The following is a 27,484-nucleotide window of genomic DNA, read 5'->3' as shown; positions in this document are numbered from 1 at the left end:
GCATTTTCACGCTCGGCCTCACAAGAACCCGATGGCATCGGATGTAACCACCGGGGCTGACACAGGACGAAAACGAGCCCACGAACACCAAACCCACGAAGCGCCCTCAAGCCGAGAGGGAGGGGCCGTCAAGGGCTCGTCTTAAGGCCCGGCTTTTCCGATTGGCTGCGGCGGCACGACGTGGCCTGTGATTGGTCACGGCGCCCAGCGCAGCGCCCCTGAAGAGGAAGGGTAGGCGTCTTGCGCCGTAAGAGCCCGCCTTTTCCGACAAATAAAGGTCGTAGCGGCCGAGTCCGCGGGCGGAGCCAAATCTGTCGCGATTAGTGCGGTCGCGGGAACACCCAAAGTGGAGCCCCACGTAGCAAGATGACCCGAAGCTGCTCGGCAGTGGGCTGCAGCACCCGGGACACCGTGCTGAGCCGGGAGCGCGGCCTCTCCTTCCACCAGTGCGTGAGAGCAGCCTCCGGCCGTCTAACTCCCGGCACGGCCTGGCGGGCAGCGGGCCAGAGTGGGGCGGGGCCGGGCGTGCGCCGCGCCGTTGACGTGACGTGACGTGACGTGACGCGACGCGACGCGCGTAGCGTGGGGGACAGGAACGGGGAAGTTGGAGAGTTCGGGTGCTTCCTGCCCCGCACCCCGTTGCCTGCCGCTTGCCGCAGGGCTTCTGGCGGGGCTTGTTGGCGCGGAGCCGCGCTCCCTGCGGTCGCGTGCGCTGCTCGGCGTGAGGCGCGAAGGGAGGGCGTGTGGGGAGCTGTCGGAGGCGTCCGAGCCCGCGGTAGTGCGGCTGGCGCGGGAGCCGGGCGGGCTCGAGCTGTCGCCGGCGCCGCGCGTCCCTGCCGCGGGCCCGGCCGAGGGGCTGCCGCCGGCGTGGCGGGGAAGCTGGCGTCGGCTTCGGAGCGCGGCCGTCCGTCGGGGCCGTGCGCGTGCGGGTGCATGGACGCGGGCGCGCGCCCCCGGGCCTCGCGGACTGAAGTGCGCCGGGGCCGCCGGGGGCTCCGGGAGGAGAGCGGGCGGTGCTGGAGCCGGATCTCGTGCGTCCCCGCGGGCGGGCGTGAGAGGAGAAGTAGCCGGAGGTCGTTGAAGAGGAAGGTGGAGACTCCGGCGCGCTCGGGTCGTTGAAGTCCGGCTGCGCGGTGCCGCCGTCCGCGCCCCTGGCTCTGGGCTCTGTCCTGCGGCCTCCGCTCCTCGCGGCGCTCGGCTCGGGCGGACCCCCGCGTGCGCGGCCGCGCCGCCTGCCGCTCCGTCCCGGCGGCCGGACTCCTCCGAGCAGGAGCGTCCGCTGTGCCCCGAGGGCCCCCGACGTGCTGTGGCGTGTGTCGCGGCTGCTCGGATGTGCCGACGGCGTCGCCGACGGACCGCCGGACCCCAGCGAGCGCCGGGAGCGCCTCGTCCGGACCGGGTTGGCTTGTGGTCGCGCCGGCGGCTCCGTGCGCGCCTGCCCCGCCTACTTCCCTCCTCCCGAGCCGCCCGGGTCTCGCACGAGCAAGAGACCGTCGGTTGCTGGTTTCGTACACGGAGGCCGGAAGACCGCGGAAGGGAGGAGCCGTCGTTGCCGCCGTCGGCTCCGGTTCCCCCCGCCGGCTTCTGGCCCTTCCTTGCGTCGTCCCGGTTCCCGGAAGTGACTTCTCCGACGGCGCTGGTTCCGGGCGGCTTCCCGGAGGGTTTCCTGTGGCTTCCCAGGGCCTTCGCAGGCCGCGCGCCTCCGGAGCTTCCTCCTCCCTCTTCCACACGCGACTCCCGTCCCTCGTGTCTCCGTCCCGGCACCTGTGCTGCGTGGAGCGCGTGTCCTTGCGCGTGAATGGGCGCTCTCTGCCTTCCCGTCCCTGCGGCGGTGTAAGGAAGGCGGGGAAAGGACGGGCAGCTCAGTCCTGGGGCGCCGGGCGTAGCCGAGGGTGGTGTGGACGGGGGAACACGGCAAGGAAAGCGTTTGCCAACTTGCATTGCCCAAGGAGACCGTCTTCAGGGCTCTTAATCCTGGAGTGACTGCCCCTGATGCGCACATGCTGATGGATAACTTACACACGTGGAATGATGTATTCATGTATATTACGAAACAAAAATTAAAGGATGGGCATAAAATTGTGAAAATAAATTCCAGTATTTGCTTCCAGTCTCCGTGAATGAGTGCATTCTCTTCTGGAGGCCTCTAACCTGAAGGATGGATCCCAGACTTAGCGCAGCAAACAAGATCTTGTAGGATCTGGCCTCTAGCCGTCCCTCCAGCCCATCTGTAACCAGTACCAGCTTCCTCTGTACTCTCCTTTAACTCTCTTCATCCTCCAAATTAACTTATTTTTCAATGCTTTATGAACCAGTAAGATGCAAGCAGTTATTTTATACCTCTGTGTTGTTGCATGTGTGTGCAGTGGCCACTGTCTGCACGGCAAACCCCTATCAACACTTCGGTTCTCGCTCCAATATTCTCTCTTCTGAAGCCTTCCCCTGCGTCCCCAGAGCCATTACCAAGAGTTGTGAAAGATGTTGCAAGGACACAGGCCAGGGGCTGTGTCTGAAAAGCACGAATCAAAGTGACTAAAGGTGTGGAAACTTGTTATTAGAATACTGGTACTTAGTTAAGCATATAGATGTTTAATATGAGATAGGACTGGCAAGGTTAAAGGAGTGACACTTTGATTCAAATCATTCTCTTCTTGTTGGTATAAAGAAATTAAACAATTTATTTCATAATCAAAGAAATATATGTATGATAATTTGAAAGCGTTTTTACCTGAATTGTAATGAATTTTTAAAACGTTTAATTATGAGACATTTCAAACGCACTAGCAGGCAAATAATAATACATAAACATCTGTGCACCCACCATTAGAATTAAGCAGACATTAACAGTGTGCCTTGTTTCAGGTTTTGGTTTGTTTTGTTTTGTTATCCTCTTAAAGAGAATTAAGTTACAGGTATAGTTAAAGCTTTACCCTTGAATCCCTTCTCTCTCTCCTTAAAGGCAGCCACTGTAGAAAGGATTTTGTTAGTCACTTTTCAGGAAAATATATGCAGGGAGCCAATGGTAAATTTCTGCTGGTAGTGTGAAAAAAAGGCTAGTCAAAGGAGAGAGAAATCAGATTTTGCATTAAATAGAAACCAGTTCGTGATTGTATTTATTTTTTTTTTTAAGATTTTTATTTATCTATTTGCCAGACAGAGATCACAAGTAGGCAGAGAGGCAGGCAGAGAGAGAGGAGGAAACAGGCTCCCTGCTGAGCAGATCCCAGGACCCCGGGATCATGACCTGAGCCGAAGGCAGAGGCTTTAACCCACTGAGCCACCCAGGCACCCCCATGATTGTCTTTATGAGATGATGATTGGTTGGGGATTTTTCTTTTGAAAAAAGAATAGGGAGACGTGAATTCCAATTTTAACTACTACTTACTGGTAGCTATACTTAGGTCTGGTCTTGGTTTCATCTGTGAAAGGATACAAACCTGTTGTACAGAATTTTTGTAAGACTAAGTCTAAATTTTCAAAATATAAATACATCTGGGTGCCTCGCTGGCCCAGGTGGAAGAATGGGCAGCTCTTGATCTTGGGTCGTGAATTTGTGCCCCACATTGGATGTAGAGTTTACTTAAATTAAAAAAAAACTTTAATCACATGCACATATTTATGGCACAAGGTGAATGCTTTAAACATATTATTAATTGTTACTACCAATTTAATTTTATTCAGAATTGAAATTAGTCATGCTGGTTAGACTGCAGTATTTTCCCAACCCTTTCATTTTGTTTAATACTTTCGGGCAAACCAACAAAGCTTTTGGGACTGGCTTGTTATCTGCTTCAGGGGCTCCAGATGGTCCAGGCCATTCTGTGGGCTAAGGGGGTTCATGGCGGTGGTCAGCAGGCATGCCAGTTGGGAAGCTGTCTTGGAGGATAGGCTAGTAATAGAACTTGGTGGACTAGCCACCTTTTTACTGTCCTTCGTGTGGTCAGAGACTACCACGCAGTCTGGGGGAAAGCTGCCTCACAAACATGTGCCATTAGTTAAGAAAAGAACTCAGTGAAAAGGTAGGTTTGCCTCACCTTTATCAGAAAAAGACCTGTGTTTTCGATCAAGTAGCATCATCTTCCTGGCATAATGCAGTGCAAGTCCTGAAAGTGGAATTGTTGTTCCCAGGAAAGAACAAACTCTGGGTCGTACTTTACCATTTACAAAGGCTTTTGAGTGCATTTGTTGCATGGGGCACTCTTACAACAACCCTGTGAGGGGCTCAAAGATTGAGAGATGTATCAGATTCCACACGGCTGGTCAAAGGTCATTGAGGCTTAAATACAGGTTTTCCAATTCAGTGTTCTTTCTCAAGTGATTGAGAGAATATCTCAGAATTCTGTTACCATACTGCTGTATTATTTCCCTAGCCCTGAGCTGAGGAACTTAAAATTTTCACTAGTCTCAGTTTGTAAGAAGTGCATGCTTTAAAATCTAAGCTAAAAGATACAAAAATCACACAGCTCCCCCGAATCTGTCCCTAGGACCGATCAAGGCAGAGGGTGCAGGAAGAGTAGTTTTGTGATTTTCATTATATCAGTATCATAATTTTTTTCTCACAATTTCTAAACATAGTAATTTGGGCTTGAAAATAGAGAAATACAAGGTAGTTTTTATATTCAAGGTTAGGAAAAAGTGGTGCCTTTTGAAAGAAAAGGGGGAAATGGATTATGGGAAGTGGACTTGTTTTCTACTGCTCAGTAACAGATTTGTTTTGAAGTGCAGCATGGAAAAATAATCTGTAAATTCCAAGGGCAGGAATCCAGGAGTGGATTAACTCAGTGTTGCAGAGTGTCTCATAAGGTTGCTGTAAAATGTTAGCCAATAGTAGGATCTTCTGAAGGGTGAGCTTTCAGAAAGACTCCCTGACCATGGCTTTTGTCTTGGAGCCTGTTTCTTGCCCAGTACAGCTATGTCTCTATAGGACCGCTTTTGACATGGCCGAGACGTTCCCTCCAGAGAAAAATCATTCAACAGAGGGAACAAGTGCCTTTTATTATCTAGTCTTACTTAACCCATTGTCACTCCTGCTTTTTTTGTTTCTTAGAAGCAAATCGCTAACTCTAGCCCACACTCAAGGGGAAGGGTATTAGCCTCCGTCCCTTGAAAGGAGGAGAAGCAAAGACTGTGGACATTTTTAAAGACACACACACACTAAATTTGTGCAGATTCTGTTAACTGTAGGCAGCGAAGACAAAATGTGGTCGGGCCTTTAATATGAGAATTTCCCTTATACAAATTGAAGCAAATGAGATCACTTAGATATTGAAGTCTTGGAATCAAAGAAATCAAAGAACTAAATGAAATCAGATTGAGTAAGTTAAACTTTAACTGGACTTGATGTTTACGTAAAGCAGTTAAATAATAAATGGGTTTGTTTAATAAATACTACTGTAGTATTACTGTAATATTTTCATGTTAATGGAACTTTAATATGATTGCTGTAGATTTCCAACCGATACCATACAGCGCTCAAAATGGATCAGGGCTGTTAATCGTGTGGACCCCAGAAGCAAAAAGATTTGGATTCCAGGACCAGGTGCTATTCTATGTTCCAAACATTTTCAAGAAAGTGACTTTGAGTCATATGGCATAAGAAGAAAGCTGAAAAAAGGAGCTGTGCCTTCTGTTTCTCTATACAAGGTACTTAAATCTAGGTGTAAACAAAACTAAATTCTGTAGAGCCTTTAAAAACCGAGGTACCTCATATTACAGCTGAATTTAACAGAGATTTAAAAAAATCGTAAGTCTTAAAATAAATCCAATAATAGATTTTAAATGCTTAGAAAACTCGCTTTGGCTTTTTTAAAAAAATCTATATGTAATTTTAGGATTTTTTTTTAATTAGGCATATCATTACAAATTGTCAAGACACACATGAAGATTACCAAACTGATCGCAAGAATCACCTAGTAGATCCCTTTGAATTCAGGCTTTTGTTAAAGTGTAAGACAGTTTCCAGAATACTTAGAAATTATGCTTTTTCTGGTCCCTTCCAGTAATGTTACTGATCTTGACCAAAAATGTACCTAATTATTACCATTGATATAGAGAGGTATATCACTCCTGTCGGTGTTACATTCTTACGTTTCTTTTGTTTCTGCTTTTACCAAACGGCTCCTCACTGTCTGCACAGCGGGTGGTACCCATCTACCCAGTCGGTCCTGATGCTGCCCTTCCCTCCTCTTCTCCATTGGAGTCTCCTTTTGGTATTGTTTTCTTGTTCCTCCATTCAGAAGAATGCAGTTGGTGTCAAACCCAAACTCCTAAGCTCTAAGAGCTTCCATTTATTTATTTACTTACTTACTTATTTATTTATTAATTAAAGATATTATTCATTTATTTGTCAGAGATCACAAGTAGGCAGAGAGGCAGAGATGGGGGGAGGCGGGAAACAGGTACCCTGCTGAGCAGAGAGCCGGATGCGGGCTCAATCCCAGGACCCTACGATCATGACCTGAGCCAAAGGCAAGGCTTAACCCACTGAGCCACCCAGGCGCCCCTAAGAGCTTCCTTTTAATTGTGCATTTTTAACTGCCCTGAATTCTCTTTAAACTACTGCGTGTGTGATAAATTGACTTGCTTTCATGCTTTCATGTAATATCAGGAGTAGTTACTATTGTGACCTACAATAGTCCAGGTCATTGTGCCAGAAGATTTACATAAATTATCTTATTTTATCCTTAGAACAACTCTGTGTTATTATTCACATTGTACAGGTGAGGAGATGAGGGGCTGGCTGTAGAGGTTTAGTGACTGCTAATAAATGAGGGATCTAGGATTCAAACCCAGATCAGTCTTAATTTCCACGTCCACTATGCCTTCCTTTTTGCACAAATAACTTTCCTATCTCTTAAATTATGTTATTGCTCCTTTAAAAAACTATTCATTTCCACGAAGCCTTCCCAAATTACCACCTTTCTGTTGTTACCTTAACCGTTTCAGACACTTTCAGAGTCCTATTAACTTTTGGCATCAGGTACACATTTTCCTATAATGCATTTGAAAAAAATCAGAGATTCTGACCTTTTTCTTTCATAATTAACTCTCCACAGCAACCAGATGAGTGCTTTGCATTTAGTGGTATTTTTACAGACAGTCTTCTGTGTAATAGTTTCAAAAATAACCTGAATTGGATATTTCTATTGCAGGTTCTTCAGGGCGTACACCTTAAAGGCAAAGCAAGACAGAAAATCCTAAAACAGCCACTTCCCGATAATTCGCAAGAGGTTGCCACCGAGGACCATAACTACAGTTTAAAGAGGCCTCTGACGATAGGCGCAGAGAAGCTGGCTGAGGTGCAGCAGATGCTCCAGGTGTCCAAAAAAAGACTGCTTTCTGTGAAAAACTACAGGATGATCAAGAAGAGAAAGGGCTTGCGCCTGATCGACGCTCTCGCAGACGAGAAACTACTTTCTGAAGAGACAGAGTGTCTGCTGCGAGCCCAGTTTTCAGGTGTGTTCCCCTTTTCCAAACTACCATTAAGTACTTCCTTTGCTCCTGCCCATCAAAACATGCTTTTTGCTGAAACATGAAGTCTCAGGGTAAGCAAAGAGAAGGAAAAGTAATTGCCAAAATCTTTTCATGTATTTCCAGCTTTTAAAGTCATGTGTTTATTATAAGAAAAGCAAAGAAATATATAAATGGTGAAAGTTACACATAATCCTGCTACCCAGAGGTGAGATCATATGGTTGATACCATATACTTTACTGTTCGTTTTTTATAAAGCAGTCGTTTTACAGCAAATTCTTTGTGAGCAATTTTAACTGCTACATAATTTATCACTGAAGTGTTTTTGCCATGGAGTCGAACCAGATTACTTTGCCAGTTCCCTTTGAGCTTGAAAATTCTGTGAGTCTCCATACTATTTTCTGAAATACTCTGTAGAAGGTACATCTGTCCATTGGAAAGACTACCTCCTCTTCTTTGTGAACCAGATATTTGAAGAGGGACAAAATAAGTATTGGCAACTTACTCTTTGTTGAAAGCAGCAGAGATTTTGGATTTACGTTCTAGTAAAAAATAAGTATGTCTTGTTTCTAGAAGAGAGTGGGTATTGCCAGAGGAGGAGAGTAGTTTGTGTGTTCCGGTTGGGAGCAGAGGTAGTAAACAGTAATCCTCACCAGGGAAAGGAAATTTTTTTTTTTCCCTCAAGGTAGGCAAGATTGTCTGTTCAATCCGAATAGCATCCTCTCCCCAGAAGTGTTTCTTGTGTCTCATTTTCACCTCAGATAAATGGTAACGAGGGAACAAAATAAAACAAATAAAAGTCCTCATAATCCAAAGACATAGTTTTATCGGGTTATTTCCTTCTCTTCCCTGTTCCTCTAAAATTCCCCACTTAGGCTGCCAGTGAATAGTAAAAGAGTGACTTAAGGGGAAACTGTTTTCTTCCCTCTTTTGAGTGAAATGATCCGAGACAAACAAGAGGAATTGGTCAGGGAGGTCCTCAGATTGGATGTTAGCCTTTGAACAAACTCGGTGAAACTGTGATCGGGTTGGGTTTGGGTTTGGATGCCCACTGCATTTATACCCCAATGCTGTGACCTATACCTGAAAGTTTTACTGTACACACTCTTCGTCACAAAGAATAAATAAATTTATTTTGACAGATTTTAAGTGGGAGTTGTATAACTGGAGAGAAACAGCTGAGTACTCCACAGAAATGAAGCAGTTTGCATGTACACTCTACTTGTGCAGTAGCAAAGTCTATGATTATGTCAGAAAGATTCTCAAGCTGCCCCATTCTTCCATCCTCAGGACGTAAGTGAATGACTTTTTAGATGTTAAAGAAAATGAGTATTTCATTATTTTACTGCATTTTATGTGTTAAGGCTGTTCGTACTCATACTCATTTATTAGTCCATTTTCTCTTTTTTAGAAATTTTTAGGTGGTATTTGCGTATTAATATAGCACAATATTTTCACCAAAAAAATGAAGGCATATAGTCTGACAATTTTTTTGCATCCTCCAGATGGCAGAGACACTCTTAAGTGATTAAAAAAAAAAAAATGGTTTCTAATATATTCTAGTAGTTTGGGAATTTCTAAAACATTTCCGTAGTTTTAATATCAGGCTATCCTGGGAAATCTAGAACAATTCTGGATTGACACCATTGGTGTGAGGCCAAGCACTGCAGTTGATCCCCAGGACAGGTCTTCCCAGGAGGAGATTTTGGTAAATACTTTTGTAGGATTTGTGGTCAGAATACATAGATGTATTTGTAACTCTTAGTGTTACAACATTGTGTTATAAGAAATAACCCAGTTGCTTTAAAATAAGGTACTTTTATAATACCTTATAAAGTACCTGTTAAAGGTACTTTTATAATGAAAGTAATACTCAATTTTTACTACTTTTTTTTAATCACTGGTTTTACGGATGCCTATGTATGTATCCATGCATGTGGCTTAAAAATAACAGAAATTTATTGTCTCACAGTTACAGAGACTAGAAGTCCAAAATCAAGGTGTCATCAGGGTTAGTTCTTTCTAAGGGCTGTAAGGGAGAAGGGTCTGTGTCATGCCTCTCTTCCTGACGTGTACATGGTGGACTTTTCCCCTGTGTCTCCTTACATTATCTTCCATTACGTGTGTGTTTCTGTGCCCATTAGGAGGGCCAGTCATACAGGATTAGGATTCACTTTAATGACCTCATTTTAACTCAATTACCTCTGTAAAGACCATTTGTCCAAATAAGGTCACATTCTGAGGTATTGGGGATTAGGACTACTCCAGTGTATCTTTTTTTGAGGGACACAGTTCAACAGATAATAGTCACTTGACTGATCCTAAGCCTCCCCATTACACAACCTATAGGCCAGCTCCTTCCCTTGGTTTACGGGAGTTCCCGCAGTGTGGCCCCTGCTGGGCTCGGAGGCTCAGCGCTTGCTCCCTCCCTGCCCTCTGGCATCCCCTGCTGCACACAGTTGGAAGGCTTCCTTGCTGCTGCTTGCCTCTGGCCTTACAGTTCCCCGTGCCTGAAATTCCCGTTCTCTGTCTGTTGGTCCTAGTGATGCTCCTCAGTCTAAAGACTCAGATTAGATACACACCCTTTCAGAAGCCTGGCCTGGACGAAGTAGTCCTCTCACACATATGATACGGAACTGAATCCAGTTCTTAAAACACGGTCTTCCTCCCTGGACCATGAGCTGCAGCAGTGTGAGGTCTTGTCTGATTCTGTGATCCTGCCCCGAACTGTGACCCTGCACGGTACTTGGGGCGCAGTGGCAGAGTGTGACTGGAGAGAAATTACCCTTGATGAGTAGGTGTGGAAAGAAGGAATGCCTGAATGGTCACTTAGCATTTCAAATAGAGGTCGGGAGGAGATTTTCCAGAACAGCACTGCATTTAACTCATTTAATTCAGCAGGTGCGGCTCTAGAGGCCAGCGGGGAATGCCCTCCGCCCTCTGTCCTGGAAGCTGCCTCCTGGTTTCTTACTGCTGCAGCTTTAGAACAGACCCGGATTGGCTCTCAGCTTGAGAAACTTGAGAGATCCTGTAATGAACGTAGAACACTGTACTAGTTTGGGGTGTGTAACGATTAGTTGGTATCTGTATGTACAGCAGAGTGATCACCGCACTAAGTGATTAAAAAACACACACACAGCTCAAATGCTTTTTTCTTGTCATGACAACTTTCAGGACCTATTCTCTTAGCAACTTTCAAATATACAATATGGCATTATTAACTATAGTCACTGTGTTGCATATTATATTCTCTTTTTAAGTAATTGTCCTCCACACACTAGTAACAATACTAATAAAAATTTAGAAATGAGAGAAATTCATTAATTCTTCTTCTACGTTATATGTAAACAATTACTATTAACATTGAGGTAATTTTCTCCCAGACTTTTTTCTGTGCTTAGATTTATTAGTTTTGGGGCGCCTGGGTGGCTCAGTGGGTTAAGCCTCTGCCTTCGGCTCAGGTCCTGGTCTCAGGGTCCTGGAATCAAGCCTCAAATTAGGTTCTCTGCTTGGCAGGGACCCTGCTTCCTCCTCTCTTACTCTCTGCCTGCCTCTCTGCCTATTTGTGATCTCTGTTAAATAAATAAATGAAATCCTTAAAAAAACAACAACTTACAGATTTATTAGTTTTTTACATAGGGTCAACAGCATCACTTCAGGTAGTTGTACCCTACCTGCCCGGGGCATTCTCCAGCTGTTGGGCATTTATTTATGTTGATCAAGCCTAAGAAAGAGAGACCATGATTATGGATTCTCAAGGAGTTGTGCTGTGTAAGGAGCAGAGATACGGGTCTGTGGGTAGAAGGGAACGTAGGTGGAGGGGAGGGTGTCTGGTGAGTGGGCAGTTGTTCAATCATGTTTGCGTGCTCAAGGGAATGATGTACTAGGGAAGAAAATTGGTGATGCACAAGGGAAAGGATACTGCGAGGGATAACATCTGACAGCATTGTGGAGAGATTCCGGCCTAAATTAGGAGCAGGGACCATTCATTTAAGCAGGAAGAAAGGCAGAGATTCAGTAGGCTAACAGATTGATGGTAGGAAAACGAGTTTTTATCGGATTGCTTCTGTTCTCTCAGTGATATAGAGACCATAGCTGAGCAGTGCCTAGGTGGTTCAGTCCATCAAGGGACCAGTTCTTGATCTCGGGGGTGATGAGTTCCAGCCCCAGATTGGGCTCTGCGCTGGGCGTGGAGCCTTCTTAAAGAGAAAATAGCCGAGAGTCGGGGAAGGAGACGTACCACGGTCAGGGAGAAAGGAGAAAATGTGAATACTTGTTTTTCCCCTCTGTTAGGATGGAGAAGTAGTTACATGGCAAACAATTAGATGATGACAGATCAAGCCAGACTTACATTTTGTAGAAACCTCTGTAGAATCCCTCCCTCGCTAATTTCTACTTGTATCTTTCTCTGATTCGTAGCCACTATCGGTCACTTCTGTAATACTCTGTGTACTGATCCCAGAGCTTTTTCATTTCTCTCTTGAATTCTTTTTGTCCAGAACCTTCCCAGAACTGTGCTGCTTATAATTCCAGTTTTTGGGTCTTGAAGGTTTGTTTTCACATATCTTTTGTAATAATGTCTTCACATCCTCAGCCTCCCTCATTATAACAGTGATACGTATGGTATGATCTTTTAGATTTTCTCTAATTTTCTATTTAGGTATTCATTGCAATTTAGTTAATTAGCTTCCTCTAATAGGGAAGGGGATATGAGGGATTCAGAGGCAAACAAGACCATGGGAGGAGCTTACAGTCTTGAAAAACACTTAGCTCTGCCCAGCATTGTGGCGCTTCCGTGCCGTATTTTCTCCAGACAAAGTTGTAAAGCACCAAGTGGATTCCACATAATCACTCCACAAGGGGCCTGCTGTTCAATTTAAAATCTCATGTTGATGAGAATGGAAATTATTGGTAACACTTCTGTGAAGGAAAATTGGGAAATGTGAATTAATTTAAAATTGATTCACCCAGTTATGTGCACCAGAAGTCCGAAATTTGTTTTTAATTTCTTGCATAAGTTGAATTCAGGGGCGCCTGGGTGGTGCGGTTGGTTGAGCGTCTGCCTCGGGTCATGATCCCAGGAGTCTGGGATGAAGCTCCACGTCGGGCTCCCTGCTTAGTGGGAGAGCCCGCTTCTCCCTCTGCTTCTGCAACTCTGTCTGTATTCCCCTGCCTGGGCTCTCACATGCTCTCTCTCTGTCTGTCAAACAAACAAACAAACAAATATATAAATAAATAAAATCTTAGGGGAAAAAAGTAGAATCCATTCATTTCAATGCTGGTGTAAGTAAATTTCTCTTTCTCTCCTACCCCTAGGAGTTGCGTAAGTGACATAAACATGTACATGTGTATGTGACACCCCCGTACATGGTACGGTGCTGTTTGTATTATCTAAAAAATGGAAACAACCTAATTGTCTTTCAGTATAGATTAGTTAAATTATTTATGGCTTAACTATACTGTGGCATATGCCATGTACACATTTAAAATGCGGTAGGTCAGTAGTTAGGGACACAGAAAAATATTTCTGTAACATTATTATTAAGTAAAAAAAAAATAGGTTCAGTATAAATTTTGAAAATTATATCTAAGTGTATATATGTGAAGAAATCTGGAAGAAGGTCTCTGAAATGTTAAAGAGACTATCACTTTTTGCACTTTCTGGTTTCAAACAGACATCAGTCACTTCTCTGTCGTTCTAAGTTACAAACGGTTTGGGTATTTCTACTCTCAGTTATAAAACTTTTAAAAAACAAGGCCACATATCTTTTTGTCTGGTATAGACCTTATTCTCGTAGCTATGGGCATTAAGATACCATTTAGATTTCCATTTAAAAATCAAATTCAAAGAACATCAGTTTTCCTAGCCTATTTAAAATAAAAACTTTTATATAGAGGCATGAAGTAGTTTCATTACATAATGATTCCACATGGAACACAGTGAGCATCATTGGGGTTCATTTGAGAATTCTAATACAAGAAAAAAAATTTTAACAGTGAGCATTTGGAGACACATTTGTAGTATTCACCACATTAGTGGGCGATAGCCTTGCCCTGTTCTGCCATTATCTTACTATTTTAAAATACAAGCAATTGATTAATAATTAAAATTTTTCTAATTAATACTTTTATTTCTTAAATAGGTAAAAAGCAACTTAAAGTATGTTTTTTGCATCCTATAAATGTATTTTTTAGATTTTTTTTTTTTTTTTACAGAGAGCATTAGTAGGCAGAGAGGCAGGCAGAGAGAGGGGGAACCAGGCTCCTTGCCGAAGCAGAGAGCCCAGTGTGGGGCTCAATCCCATGATGCCGGGATCACAGCCTGAGCCGAAGGCAGCAGCTTAACCCACTGAGCCACCTACGCGCCCTAAATGTGTTTTTTAAACCCATTAGTACATCTTGAAGTCAATTTAGTGAGTCATGGTTGGCATTGTATACACACATGGTATATATATGTGTGTGTGGCATGTAGTGAGGGTAAATTTCATTTATGGAACTTTTAGGTTGCTGCACAATATTTGGAAAGCCCTGTCCTGAAATACTTCGGGAGGTATGTAAGAGTCTCATATAGAGGTCGGCTCTCCAGGAAGAAACCTTGGCAGCTTAGAATATAGCCCCCAAATCAGAAATAGCCCCAGGGTCCCTGGTTGACTCAGTTAAGCGTCTGCCTTTGGCTCAGCTCATGATCGCAGGGTCCTGGGATGAAGCCTCACCTCAGGCTCCCTGCTTAGTCGGGTGTCTGCTTCTCCCTCTCCCGCTGCCCCTTCCTCTGCTTATACGAGCAGCCTGCCTTCTCTCTCTCTCTCTCATCTAAATAAATAAAAATCTTGAAAAGTGGGGGGAGGCCCTGGGTGGCTCTGTCGGTTAAATGTCTACCTTTAGCTCAGGTCATGATCCTGGGGTCCTGGGATTGAGCCCCACATCGGGCTTCATGCTCAGTGGGGAGCCTGCTTCTCCCTCTCCCCGTCCCTGTGGTAGTACATGCTCTCTTTCTCTCTCTCTCAAATAAATAAAATCTTTTTAAAAAGGAAAGAAATATGACTCCCCCCAAAGTCAATTAAGTTACAAAAGTAAACTTCAGGGGTGCCTGGGGGCCTCAGTGGGTTAAGCGTTTGCCTTCGGCTCAGGTCATGATCCCAGGGTCCTGGGATTGAGCCCCACATCGGGCTCCCTGCTCGGTGGGGAGCCTCCTTCTCGCTCGCTCTCTCTCTGTCCAATAAATAAATAAATACTTTTTTTTTTTTCAAGTAAACCTCAGTGAAAATGAACACTCCAGTCTCTCGAGTCCACTTAGTCTTATTTGAGAAAGTGATTCAGCTTGGCTGTTGCCTTTCCTGACCCTCCAACTAATTAGAAAAAGAAAATGAGTGAAAAGAATTCTGAAGACAGAGGCTAACGTTGATAGGAAGAGTAATCAGGAGTCTGGGATGGCCCTGGACACCACAGACGAACTAAGGCAGTCAAGTAGGTACCTGGTGTGAGGCAGACAGATCCAGGTACCTTAATTGTCCCTGAGGGCATAATTTGGAGGCTGCAGGGAATGGTGGGAAAAGCATGAGCAGGACCTCGGGAAAGCTAGGTTTTCTATTCTGTGCAGAACTAGCAGCAGGGTAAGGGCCGTGTGGTTTCAGCTCTGTCCCAGTTTCCTAATCTGTAAAAGGAGGTAGGTGCGCTGGATATTCTCCAAGTTCCCTTCCCCTTAAGCAGTTTTCTCGTTTCATTGAATTTACAGGTAAGACTGGTTTATGGTCTGAATCAATGAGAAGAAACTGGGTGATTGATTTGTATACTTTTTTTAAAAAGTGAGCAATGAAAATTGATTTGTGCTATGTTTGCATCTTGAAATACTACTCTGAGTTTCCCTGTTACTTATTATTTTATGGTGATTATATGAATACATGTTTGAAAATAACTGTAGAATTTGGCTGCTTAAACTTGGCTTTGTCTATAGGGATTTGAGGCTACTTTAGTTTTTTTTTTAAAGATTTTATTTATTTATTTGACAGAGAGAGATCACAAGTAGGCAGAGAGGCAGAGAGAGAGAGAGAGGAGGAAGCAGGCTCCCTGCTGAGCAGAGAGCCCGATGCGGGACTCGATCCCAGGACCCCGGGATCATGACCTGAGCCGAAGGCAGCGGCTTAACCCACTGAGCCACCCAGGCGCCCTATTTTTTTTTTTTTTTTAAGGATTTTATTTAGGGGCACCTGGATGGCTCAGTCGGTGAAGTGTCTGCTTTCTGCTCAGGTCGAGATCCCAGGGTCCTAGGATTGAGCCCTGCCTTGGCCCCCTGCTCAACTGGGAGCCTGCTTCTCTCTCTCCCCCCTGCTTGTGCTCTGTCTCTGAAATAGAGAAATACACTCTTTTTAAAAAAGATAAAGATTTCGTTTATTCATTGGAGAGGGAGAGAGGATCTGAAGCAGACCCCATAGTGAGCGCAGAGCCTGACGTGGGGCCCGATGCAGGACGGCCAGATTATGACTTGAACCAAAGACAAACGCTGGATCCTCAACTGAGTGACGCAGCCAGACACCCCTACTTTACTGCCATTTAAGGATTTTTCCTTTTTTTGTCTCTTCATTTGAGTTTTATGCTTTTCATTTTTCATGTTTTACAGATGGTTATCCAAATGCAAACCCAGTCCAGGTTTCAACAGCAACGTTTTTTCTTTTCTTCAGCGAAGAGTAGAGAATGGAGACCAGCTGTATCAGTATTGTTCACTGATCATAAAAGGCGTCTCTCTCAAGCAACAACTTCAGTGGGACCCCAGCAGCCACCATTTGCAAGGGTTTATGGACTTCGGCCTTGGCATACTTGATGCCGATGAAACGCCACTCGCCTCCGAAACGATTTTGTTAATGGCGGTGGGTATTTCTGGTCACTGGAGAACACCTCTTGGTTATTTTTTTGTAAACAGGGCGTCTGGATATTTGCAGGCTCAGCTGCTGCGTCTCACCATTGGCAAACTGAGTGACATAGGGATCACGGTTCTGGCCGTCACGTCTGATGCTACAGCTCACAGCGTGCAGATGGCAAAGGCGCTGGGGATACACATGGACGGAGACGACCTGAAGTGCACCTTCCAGCACCCTTCATCGTCCAGTCAGCAGATCGCATACTTCTTTGACTCTTGCCACTTGCTCAGGTTAATACGAAACGCGTTTCAGAGCTTCCAGAGCATTCAGTTCATGAATGGCACGGCACACTGGCGGCACCTTGTGGAGTTAGCAGCGCTGGGGGAGCAGGAATTAGCCGGCATGGAGGGGCTGCCGGGAAGACTTGCGGATCTGAAAAACCACGTCCTGAAGATGAACTGTGCCGCCCAGGTGTTCAGTGAGAGCGTGGCTGGGGCGCTGGAGGGCTTGCTGTCGCTGGGCCTGCCTCCTTTTCAGAACTGCATCGGCACTGTCCACTTTTTACGCTTAATTAACAACCTGTTTGACATTTTTAATAGTAGGAACTGTTATGGAAAAGGACTTAAAGGGCCTCTGCTGCCTGAGACTTACAGTAAAATTAACCGTGTGCTAATCGAAGCCAAGACGATCTTTGTGACGTTATCTGATGCTAGCAACAATCAAATAATTAAAGGGAAGCGAAAACTAGGATTCCTGGGATTTTTACTTAATGCTGAGAGCTTAAAGTGGCTCTACCAGAATTACGTTTTCCCTAAGGTCATGCCTTCTCCCTATCTTCTGACTTACAAATTCAGTCAAGACCATCTGGAATTATTTTTGAAGATGCTTAGGCAGGTATTAGTAACCAGTTCTGCCCCTACCTGTATGGCGTTCCAGGCGGCTTACCATAGTTTGGAGACCAGATACAGATTACAGGACCAAGTTTTTCTGAGTGAAGCAAGCATCCTTGACATTTCACTTGCTCGAAGGACAGACTTGGCCCTGTGGACAGTTCAGCGTCAGTATGGTGTCAGCGTTGTAAAGAGTCTTTTTCACAAAGAGGATATTTGCCAAGACTGGTCTGATTGTTCTCTAAGTGAGGCGTTACTCGATCTGTCTGATCACAGGCGAAAACTCACCTGTTGTGCTGGTTATATTGCAAACAAGTTATCGGCTCTTTTAACTTGTGAAGACTGCGTCAGTGCCCTGTATGCTTCCGATCTCAAAGTTGCAAGAATTGGGTCACTGTTGTGTGTTAAAAAGAAGAATGGTTTGCATTTCCCGTCAGAAAGTCTGTGTCAAGTCATAAATACTTGCGAGCGGATCGTGAGAACCCACTCAAGGATGGCAGTCTGTGAACTGCTTCCTAAACAGAGAGACCTGTTTCTGCAGCAGCAGATTTTATGTGAGCTTTCTGGGCATCTTTACCTTTTTGTAGATTTAGATGAGCATCTCTTCGATGGAGAAGTGTGCGCCATTAATCACTTTGTAAAGTTACTAAAGGATATCATAGTCTGTTTCTTAAAGATCAGAGCTAAAGATGCAGCGCAGTACCCTTTGAAACAGCGTTCCGAAAGACCCGAAATGAAAACCTTCTCAAGGAAACGCTGGTCATCTTTACAGGATGATTACAGATGTTCAGGTTTCGCTAATACCAGTAAATTCAGGCATTTGTTGAGTAATGACGGATATCCGTTCAAATGAGGGACCTAAGATATGTCCAGGTTTTGGCGAAAAATAATTGGTCAGCATTTTGTGTATTTTATAAATTGACCATTCTGCACAGTTGACAAGTTTGTAATTCTGACTTACTAGAATTTGTAATTAGGCGTATTGTAAAATCTCATACTTTGGTTGGCAGCGTTTCAGTGACTTGGATCGTAGAAAGCTGTAAGTCAGCGGGAGCGGACTAGCCAACAGTCGCTGCCTTTGAATACACTGCTCTCGGCTGGGGAATGGGACCGGACATACTTTTAACTGGTTCCGTCTATTTTACAGTGAGAGAATGACAGCAACTGAGAGTCGTTTAAGACATTGCCTCCGACGAATCGACTACCTTCCCTAAGAGCGCTTCGGTTTACAGCTGCTAGGAGTGTTGACAGAAAAATTAAAAAAAAAAAAAAAGAATGTTGACAGAATACCTATAAAACCTTGGATATAATTTTTCTTTACATATGAAAATTAGGATGTGGTTTGAAAATTAGGCTAACTTAAAATCTCAAATACCACGAAATCCCTTTGCCAAGGTACCCTAAAAGAGAGAGGGGCTGCGGCAGAGCTGAGGAATGTAGTCCAAGAAGCATGTGAGGCCATTTTCACAGTCCATTGTCCTTGGACTTCGAAATACTACTTTTGAGTAATAGAGTGGATACTAATTGGACCACCGGAAGACCCTGATGCCCATCAGAGGATGAGAAGAAGCTTATTTCAGCTTCTTCTGACATCTCTTCGTCTTTGCAGGGAGGCTGAAATAAACTTACTTTCAGTGTTGAGTCAATAATGGGATGTATGTCGTGCGACTAATAAACTAGAAAAACATGGTCATTTGGTTATGAAAATATTTGTCTTAATTATATAATAAGTTTTTTTCAGAAATTTAGAGGAGCTTACATCATCTCAAGATGAAAATATACAAAGAACAAATTTTCTCCATTCTCTCACACCTAAACTTGAAAAGATGAATAGAAAAACATTTAGGTACATGTACTTTCACATATGGGGAGTGTTTTAAATAAAAGAAACAAGCACATGATTCATTTCTGTGTGTAAAACATTTTACTCTTGTCATTGACTGAATATTCACAAAATATAGTTAATATGAAAACTTAAACTTGGGACGCCTGGGTGGCTCAGCTGGTTGGACGACTGCCTCCGGCTCAGGGCGTGATCCTGGAGTCCCGGGATCGAGTCCCACATCAGGCTCCCAGCTCCATGGGGAGTCTGCTTCGCTCTCTGACCTTCTCCTCGCTCATGCTCTCTCTCACTGTCTCTCTCTCTCAAATAAATAAATAAATAAATAAAAGAAAAGAAAACTTAAACTTGCAGAAGATTAATGACCAGGTAAAGTTGAGTTTTATTAGCTGAAATTCTCCTTAAATTGTATATTTTGATATATTTTTTTGTTCTACCTCAAAGACTTAAATTTTGAGTTGTAACCAGAATTGTACTACATTTTATGCAGGAGCTGTTGCTGAGAAGTCTAGATGTTGTGGTTTTTGTTTGTGGTGGAATGAGTTTAGATGCACCGGATAATCTTATTTAAAAGAAGCCTATTTGTAAATCACCACCGTTTAATTTATTGTTTATATGAATCCAAGTTTTGTCCTGAATTTTACTTAAAACTAGGTTCATATCTGTAGGTGCTGCATTTTACTACTTTACTAATACATATTGTACTTTAAGAAATTCGTGTTTTGCATTATTTCTTTAAGTGCTGGATAAATTGGACAAACATGGAAGACAAAAATATTTCTTTCACTGCCTTTAACTATTACTTGCTCTCGTCTTAGTGAAAGGGTTTCAAGTCTGATACCAGGTTTACTTGACATGATATGCTTTACAGTAAATTTTCAAAATTATTCATATTTGATTAGGGTAATTTAGTTTATATTCTCCACTTAGCACCTTTGTCCTTTTTTCTTCAGAGAAAACAAACATTCTCTTCAGAAATTTATCCTTTCTACTTTTCAACAAATAGTCGTGGAACAACTGGATGTCCACATGCGGAAGTATTAATTCCACGTGGGTCAAACCTGTATGTCAAAGGTAAAACTGTAAAACTCCACGAAGAAAATCGAGTAAATCCTGGGTACTTGGATTAGGCAATAGTTTCTTAAATAGGACACCAAAAACATAACAAAAAGTAAATTGAACTTCACCAAAAATAAAAACTTGTGTTTCAAAGGACACCGTCAAGAAAGAGACAACCCACAGAATGGGAGAAAATTTTTACTAATATATCTGATAAGGGACTTGTATCCAGAATATACCGAGAACTCCTATAACTCAATAATGAAGGACCAATAACCCAGTTTGAAAAATGGGTAAAGAATATCAATAGACATTCTTCGAAGGAGATCTACACATGGCCTGTAAACACATGAAAATATACCCAACACCATAAACTAGCTGGGAAATGCAAATGAAAACCACAATGAGGTAACACTTCACACCCACCAGGGTAGCTGTAAGACAGATAATAACAAGTGTAGACAGGAGGGGAGCAGTTGAAACCCTCACACACTGTTGGTGGGAATGCAGATGCTTTGGAAACAGCTTGGCAGTTCTTCAGAAGGTTAAACAGCGAGTTACCGGATTTCCCAGCAGTCTCCTGACAGGCACATACCCAAGAGAAATGAAAACATGTCCATGTACAAACTTGTACACACATTTCATAGCATTATTATAGCTAAAAAGTGAAAAAGCCTAAATGTCCAGTTGGTGAATGGTTGGATAGAAACGTGCTGTACCCACACCGTGGGTGACGTGGTAGGGTACGTAGCACTGCCAGAACCTTTGTGGAACGACTGTACCGCGTACCTGCACTCCGGTCAGGAATGTACGAAATTGAATTGCTCTCCTTTCTCCCCAGTATCTGGTAGTGCTCGGTTTTTGTTTGGAATTACCCAGTTTAATAGGCACGAAGCGACACTTCACTGTGGCATTCATTTCCATTTTCCTCATGGCTGATGGCACTGAGCGTCTTTTCATAGGGTTATTTGCCAGCCACATAATCGTAGGTGAAAAGTCTGTTCAAGTCCTTTGCCCATATTTTGGAAGGTTGATTTGTTCTTGCTAATTATATATTCTGGATGTAAGTACACTATCTGCTGTATTTTGCAAATTTTCTGACAAGTCTGTGGCTTATTAGTGTGTTTTGAAGAGGAGAGACTAATTTTGCTGAGTCCAGTTGATCTTTTTTTTTCCTTTGAGGGATCATAGTTTCGTATCTAAGAAATCTTTCCTAACCCAAGGCCATAGAGATTTTTCTTCTTAGGTGTTCTTCTAGATATTTTGTAGCTTCATTTAGGTTATGATCCATTTTCAGTTAATTTTGGTCTGTGGTCTAAGTTAAGTTTCATATTTTTATATGTGGATATCTCAGCACTGTTAAAAAGATTATTCTTTCTTCCCTGAATGACCTTGGCAACCTTGTAAAAAATTGACCACATACACATGGGTCTGCTTCTGGGTTCTCTGTTCTGTCCCATTGATCCATAGGTCTAACGCTTCACCTGCACCAGTGTCCTGATTAGCCTTCTATGAGTCTTGAAGCTCTATTCTTTATTCAGAAATGTTTGGCTATTCTAATTGTACTTTCTATATAAATTTTATAAACAGCTTGATTTTTTACAAAAATTCCTGCTGGGATTTTGAGTGTTTTGTGGAAACTAAAGATCAGTTTGGGAAGAAATGAGATGTTAATATTGAATGTTTCACTCCACGAACATGATATGTCTTTCTGAAAGTCTTCTCTAAGTTTATTAATGTTTCTACATTTCACCTACAGAGCTTGTACATATTTGTTACATTTCATGTTTTGTGGTGCTGTTGTAAATGGTAACTGTAAAAATTTGTTTCTAAATGTTCATTGCTACTATGTAAAAATATAATTTTGTATATTGACTGCTTGAACTCAGTTCTAGTAGCCTTTTTTTAAAAAAGATTGCTATGACTTTCCTATATAGGCAGTCATGTTATCCACCAGTAGATCCTGTCTTACTCATTTCCAGTCTGTGCCTTCTCCCCCAACCCCGCCACCCCCACCCCTGACCTTATTGTACAGTGACCTGCAACACAAGAGTGCCTTGTTCCCAGTCTTTGAGGGGGAAACCTTCAGCCTTCATCACTCATAGGATGTTAGCTGTAGACTTCTTGGTAGATGGTCTTTTCAGGTTGATAATCCCTTCTCTTCCTGGTTTGCCAAAGAGTGTGTGTATGTGTGTTTAAATCATAAATGGGTCTTGAATTTTGTCAATTTTTCTGCACCTTTTAATTTTTTTGGAAAAACAGTTGAATTTAATTTACATACTGTAATATTTGCCTTTTTAAAGCATATAATTTAGTTTTTAGTATATTTTAAAGGTTTCCTGCAACTTCTGAGATGATCATATAGTTTTACTTCTTTTGTATGTTGGTACAGTGAATTACATTGATTATTTTTTAATGTTGAGTCAAGCTTTTATTACTGGGATAAAACCCAACTGAGTCATGATGCATTCTTTTTATCTACTGCCAGATTTCATTTGATAATATAATCAATTACAGAGTTGAAGTCTGTGGCCTTATAGTAAATATTACTCTGAACATACTTATTTTCTTACTGCTTTTGAGTAAAAACTAAGCATGCCTTAAATGCTTTCATAAAACCTATAGGCCTTTATACATTTCATTTTATAAAATCACTTGGATCATAAAGAGCTCACATGTGGTCTACTGATAATGACAACATCTGCATTAAAGAAACCCTCACATACACACACACACCAAGTCCTAAGTTACTGACATAAGAGAAAATAATTCCAATAGTGAAGGCTTTCTAGCCTTCCTCTCCTTTGGATTGCTGCTGTGGAATTTCTACATAAAATTCTGAAAAAGGATGCAACGTGATGCTGGAGGTCCTGGTTTGAAGCTGCATTTACATAACAAGTATTTTCTTAGCTACTTGTGTTACAGACCAATAAACGTGGAAAACTTTTCTAAAGTTATTTTTATTCACATTTTACATAAGACTGAGAAAATGTCAGTTGTCCCTATGAAGGAATAGGGAAGCCAAGGCAGTGGTCTCCCCCTCCAGTTGCTGCTCTGCTGGTTGGTTTGCCTGCAGCTTTTAAAGTTCTGTTTCCCAGAGAATCCAGAGATAAGACCTACAGATTGCTTTTAGCTCTTGAGAGAAAAGGAAACTAAGAAAGGTGCTCACCATAAAAACATCAGACATTAAAAGGAAGGAAATTTAGACCAAGTTTCTGCCCTTTTGCAGCAGAGGGAAAAGAGAAGCCATACTCTCGTTTCAAAGCAATTTAGCTTAATCATAATTGGGCAAAATGACAGACTTATTTTTTAGTTGTGAGCTTTCAGAAATCAAACTTACTTAAAATCAGATATTAAAAGTTTCTTGTAACATGGTTAAAAGTGTTTTTAAAGAAAACAAAACCCTTTGTTTTACAGAATAGTATAAATGTTTATTTTCTGTATGATTTACTTTGCTGTCCTGTTTTTACAATATAGAAAAGTGTATTCTTTGAATAGCTCTAGTAAATATAAATTTAATCTTTCTACTTTGGGATGTAAATAGAGCTAAAAAAAATTATATACCCAGCCCTCCCCAAATAGTCTTTTAAAATTGTTGAATTAATGTGGATATTAATCTTGTTCAGCAATTTGATGCAAATGCCTAAATACAAAAAGTTGCTTAGTAAGTACGACACAGGAAGGAAAAGTCTTAATACTTTAGATAGCTTCTTGAAAATCAGAAAAACTAGTAGCATTTGATTGCACCTTCAAGTTTTTACAAGCAAAACATTCTCAAGCAATGCCGTCATACATAATCTACAATTGTAATCCAAATTTCACAAACATTTTCTGCACACTGTATATAAATACACATCACAAAGGTGCAATTAGAATTAAACACAGAATATGTACAAAATGAACAAAGTTTAGGTTTAGACCAAAAAGGTATTGTAATCTTTGAAAAATAACTTGATTAGATATTTTATCCTCTTACACTGATTTACATTTATACAAATTTTAATTAAACATACTAGATTGAGGGGCTAAGAATGTTTGCACTATCTACATTTAAAGTTACTGAACTATAATTTTATAAATCCAGATTTCAAAAGGAAGATACTTCAGTGAATAACGGAATCTTTTTTTGGATTACTTAATTTCTATTGCCTATACCTTGCGTGTTCATATGAACATATATACACACTTAATACATACAACTATCGATTCCTTGTAGGAAATGTAATAATCATATGCTAATAATTACTGAGGATTAAGGTACCTAACAAAATACCTGAATTCCAACATGGTTTTTTTCTTGTCATTAAAATCCGAGTCCTATTACTGGCTCTAAAATTCATAAAGCTTTTGAATTTTGAATTAGCGAAAATGATTTAGGTTATTTTAGTAATAATAAGAAAACACTCCTACCTTCTACTTATCAAATCACTGGCTAAAAAGAATGCCATATTAAGCTTCCCTTATAAAAAGAAATCCCACTATAATTTTGAAAGTTTTGTTAGGAGGCCCTTTCAGTAAATCAAGTAAGACTCATACATTGGATTGAGACCTCTTAGTTCAAAAGTCTTTAACAAGAATTGTATAGATGAAAAATCCTTCCCTAAATTCATCTACTGGAGTTTCAATGTTCTTCATTTCTCCATCCAAGCCAAATTTTATACCTGATAATTATGTGAGGTTCTACTGTCATCACTACATAATAATACGAAGTTCTACAAATATGCACCTCTCACTTTTAATAGTCCCCAGGAATCACTCTGACAATTTATCATTTCAGATGCACACCACCTCCTTCAAAGAAAATGGAAACCCCCTAGAGCGCTTCTTAGTCACTCCTCAGAGAAATACATTGCCTATTAAGAACTATTTACTGTCCCTTAACACTTTGGTTTTTTTTTTCAACTTTTTAATTTTAAAAGTGTGCCTATGGATTACTTCCCCTTCTGACATTTCCAAAGTGACAACAGGATAGTATTCCAGAATCTGTGCTAAAAAGCTGGTTTTTCTTAAAAAGAGAGCTTTTCTAAACGCAAAATGTCATTTGAATATGTTTCATAAGAATTTGTTTATGTGGACATTCTATCTGCTTGGCTCTAGAATGACTGGATAATACCAATGGTGGTTTGGCTTTTTCTACTGGAACAAAGTCATACAACACCAAACGTTATAAATTACAGTAATTTATAAATGTCCTTTGTCAATGGAATCAGAAGGACAGAACATCTAATTCTTAAGAAACCCATGCAAATTAAAAATCCATGTAATACAATAAAGAAAAACTGAATTTAGAAGGGACATAAACAGGTTTAACTAAGATTTAAAATGTACTAATTTCCTCATTTAAAATTTCTTCTCTTACAGTATTATAATTTCAGGTCTCCCAAGGACTGAACCAACAATCCAGTAATTGTTAAACTATCTTCCGGAAGATCAAGTGCACCTTCCATTTTCTGTGCAGTCCACAGACAGTCTTCTGTGCAAGTTCAGCAGTTCATGGCACAAGGGTCACTTTTTGCTTTTCCTGCCGAGTTGATGACGCTCATCAAACACCGTCCGAATTCCTCAAGTATCATCCGTTCGGCTGCTGCCTTGGACTTTCCCTTCTTGTCTGCCTGCTCCGCCTGCGCAAGAAGGCAGTTACACGTGGCCTCGGCGACTTCCTTAGTCACAAACGTGAACGGCAACCTGAAACGACGCGTGAGAGACAGACATGATGAACCACAACCGAGGGGAAGGACATCCTGTCCAGGGAGAATCTGTCCACCTTCACGATCCACCGGCTCACTGGGCACTGTAACTTTTGCACGGAGCACAAGCACATCCCGGACAGCTCTAAAAAGCTAGACCTGGTTTTAGTATTGAGATCATTTTTTAAAGACTGTTCAGAAAGCCTAATTTTAACAAAATATATGTAGACAAGGTAACTAAAAGATGTTAATTCTACATGTTGACCAGATAATTCTTTTTTATTTTTAAACTATTTTAAAAGATTTTATTTATTTGTCAGAGAGAGAGAGAGCAAGTGAGCACAAGCAGGGAGAGCAGCAGGCAGAGGGAGAAGCAGGCTCCCCGCGGAGCTGGGATCCTGACGTGGGACGGGGCGGGACTCGACCCCAGGACCCTGGGATCATGACCTGAGCTGAAAGCAGACTGGCTTAGTGACTGAGCCACCCAGGTGTCCCCCAGATAATTCTATAAAAACGTACTCCTACTTCATGAACGTTAGTTTCTCGAGTGCCATCTTTGTTTGATTGAGTACGATTTCTTCACGGGCTACAACACTGCCTGACACACAGGCGCTCCACAAACATCTGCTGAATGAAGAAAAGTGGGAATTCAAAGTACTATCTCCTGGGACGCCTGGCCGGCTCAGTCGGTTGAGCATCTGACTTCAGCTCAGGTCGGCTCAGGTCATGATCCCAGGGTCCTGGGATGGAGCCCCCGCACTGGGATCCCTGCTCAGCAGGGAGCCTGCTTCTCCTTCTCCCATTGCCCCAAGCCGTGTCTCTCTCAAATAAGTAAATAAAATCTTAAAAAAAATAAAAATAAAGCACTGTCCAGAGTCCCATATATATTGTTCATTAGAAACAAGAAAGCACACCAAAATTTTACATTGTTCCATCACAACAAACAAAACATGGGAAAACCAAATGCTGTTCTATACATGGAGTTTCTTTCATAAAGTATTAAACTATTAGGTATTAAGAGGCTTGCTGTATGTAGCTAATTCTTAAAGCCCCCAGATACAAAATCAGGCAGCCTGATGTAACCACTAACACTGACAAGGAAACTACAAGACGAACGAAGTCTGAAATTAGGGTCTGCTACGACAAGAGGAAGTTACTAAGGCTTTGGGCTGCGATACAGCTGTAGAGAAAACTGTAAAATACAAAACACTTTATATTAGAAAATACTATGTTAATATTGTATAATTAATAACACTGTAATAGTAGTGCTCATTATATAATATTTGGAAACTACAGAGAGGTGAGAGGAAGGAAAAAAATGCAAATTTTTGCTACTCAGCAGTGTATTAACATGACAGTAAAAAATTTTTAATTTTTAGTTTTGATTATAGTGTATAATTTTATGCTTTTACACTCTATAATATTTTTCCCAGGTTGAAAATCAGTTGTAAATATTTCAGTGTAGCAATATCTTTAATCTCCACATGGAGATTTAGATTTAATAATCTAAAGGATTACTGAAAGCAGATGACCAGAAAGGATCCCTTGTTAGAACCCTTACTGAGGTGTCTGCCCGTTTCCAATCTATTCAGTTACTAACCATTTGCTGATTATATTCCACTTACAAGAATTCTTCAGAAATACCATCTGCCATATTCTGAACAAAAAGAAGCATTTCTAGGGGC

General features: G+C 41.9%; 2 protein-coding genes across 10 annotated transcripts in view; one reads left to right on the top strand and one right to left on the bottom strand.

The window, feature by feature from the left end:
- Positions 1-296: 296 nt before the first annotated feature.
- On the top strand, positions 297-18,906 carry THAP9 (THAP domain containing 9). Its single transcript, XM_044225815.1, has 5 exons — positions 297-446; positions 5,448-5,643; positions 7,152-7,455; positions 8,614-8,764; positions 16,086-18,906. The coding sequence occupies exons 1-5, from the start codon at positions 367-369 to the stop codon at positions 18,064-18,066; spliced, it is 2,712 nt and encodes a 903-aa protein (XP_044081750.1). The 5' UTR covers positions 297-366; the 3' UTR covers positions 18,067-18,906.
- A 4,147-nt stretch (positions 18,907-23,053) lies between these two features.
- LIN54 (lin-54 DREAM MuvB core complex component) overlaps positions 23,054-27,484 on the bottom strand; it is a 69,073-nt gene continuing 64,642 nt past the window's right edge. For all 9 annotated transcript variants that reach the window (XM_044225242.1, XM_044225250.1, XM_044225243.1 and 6 more), the window contains one exon: positions 23,054-25,797. In XM_044225242.1, the coding sequence (XP_044081177.1) occupies positions 25,596-25,797 (202 nt within the window). In that variant the 3' untranslated portion in view covers positions 23,054-25,595. The remainder of the gene's footprint in view (positions 25,798-27,484) is intronic.

Source organism: Neovison vison, chromosome 11, assembly GCF_020171115.1.
Source record: "Neovison vison isolate M4711 chromosome 11, ASM_NN_V1, whole genome shotgun sequence".
Classification (NCBI taxonomy): domain Eukaryota; kingdom Metazoa; phylum Chordata; class Mammalia; order Carnivora; family Mustelidae; genus Neogale; species Neogale vison.
The sequence above is the reverse complement of the archived record's forward strand: the minus strand, read 5'-3'. Positions and strand labels throughout refer to the sequence as shown.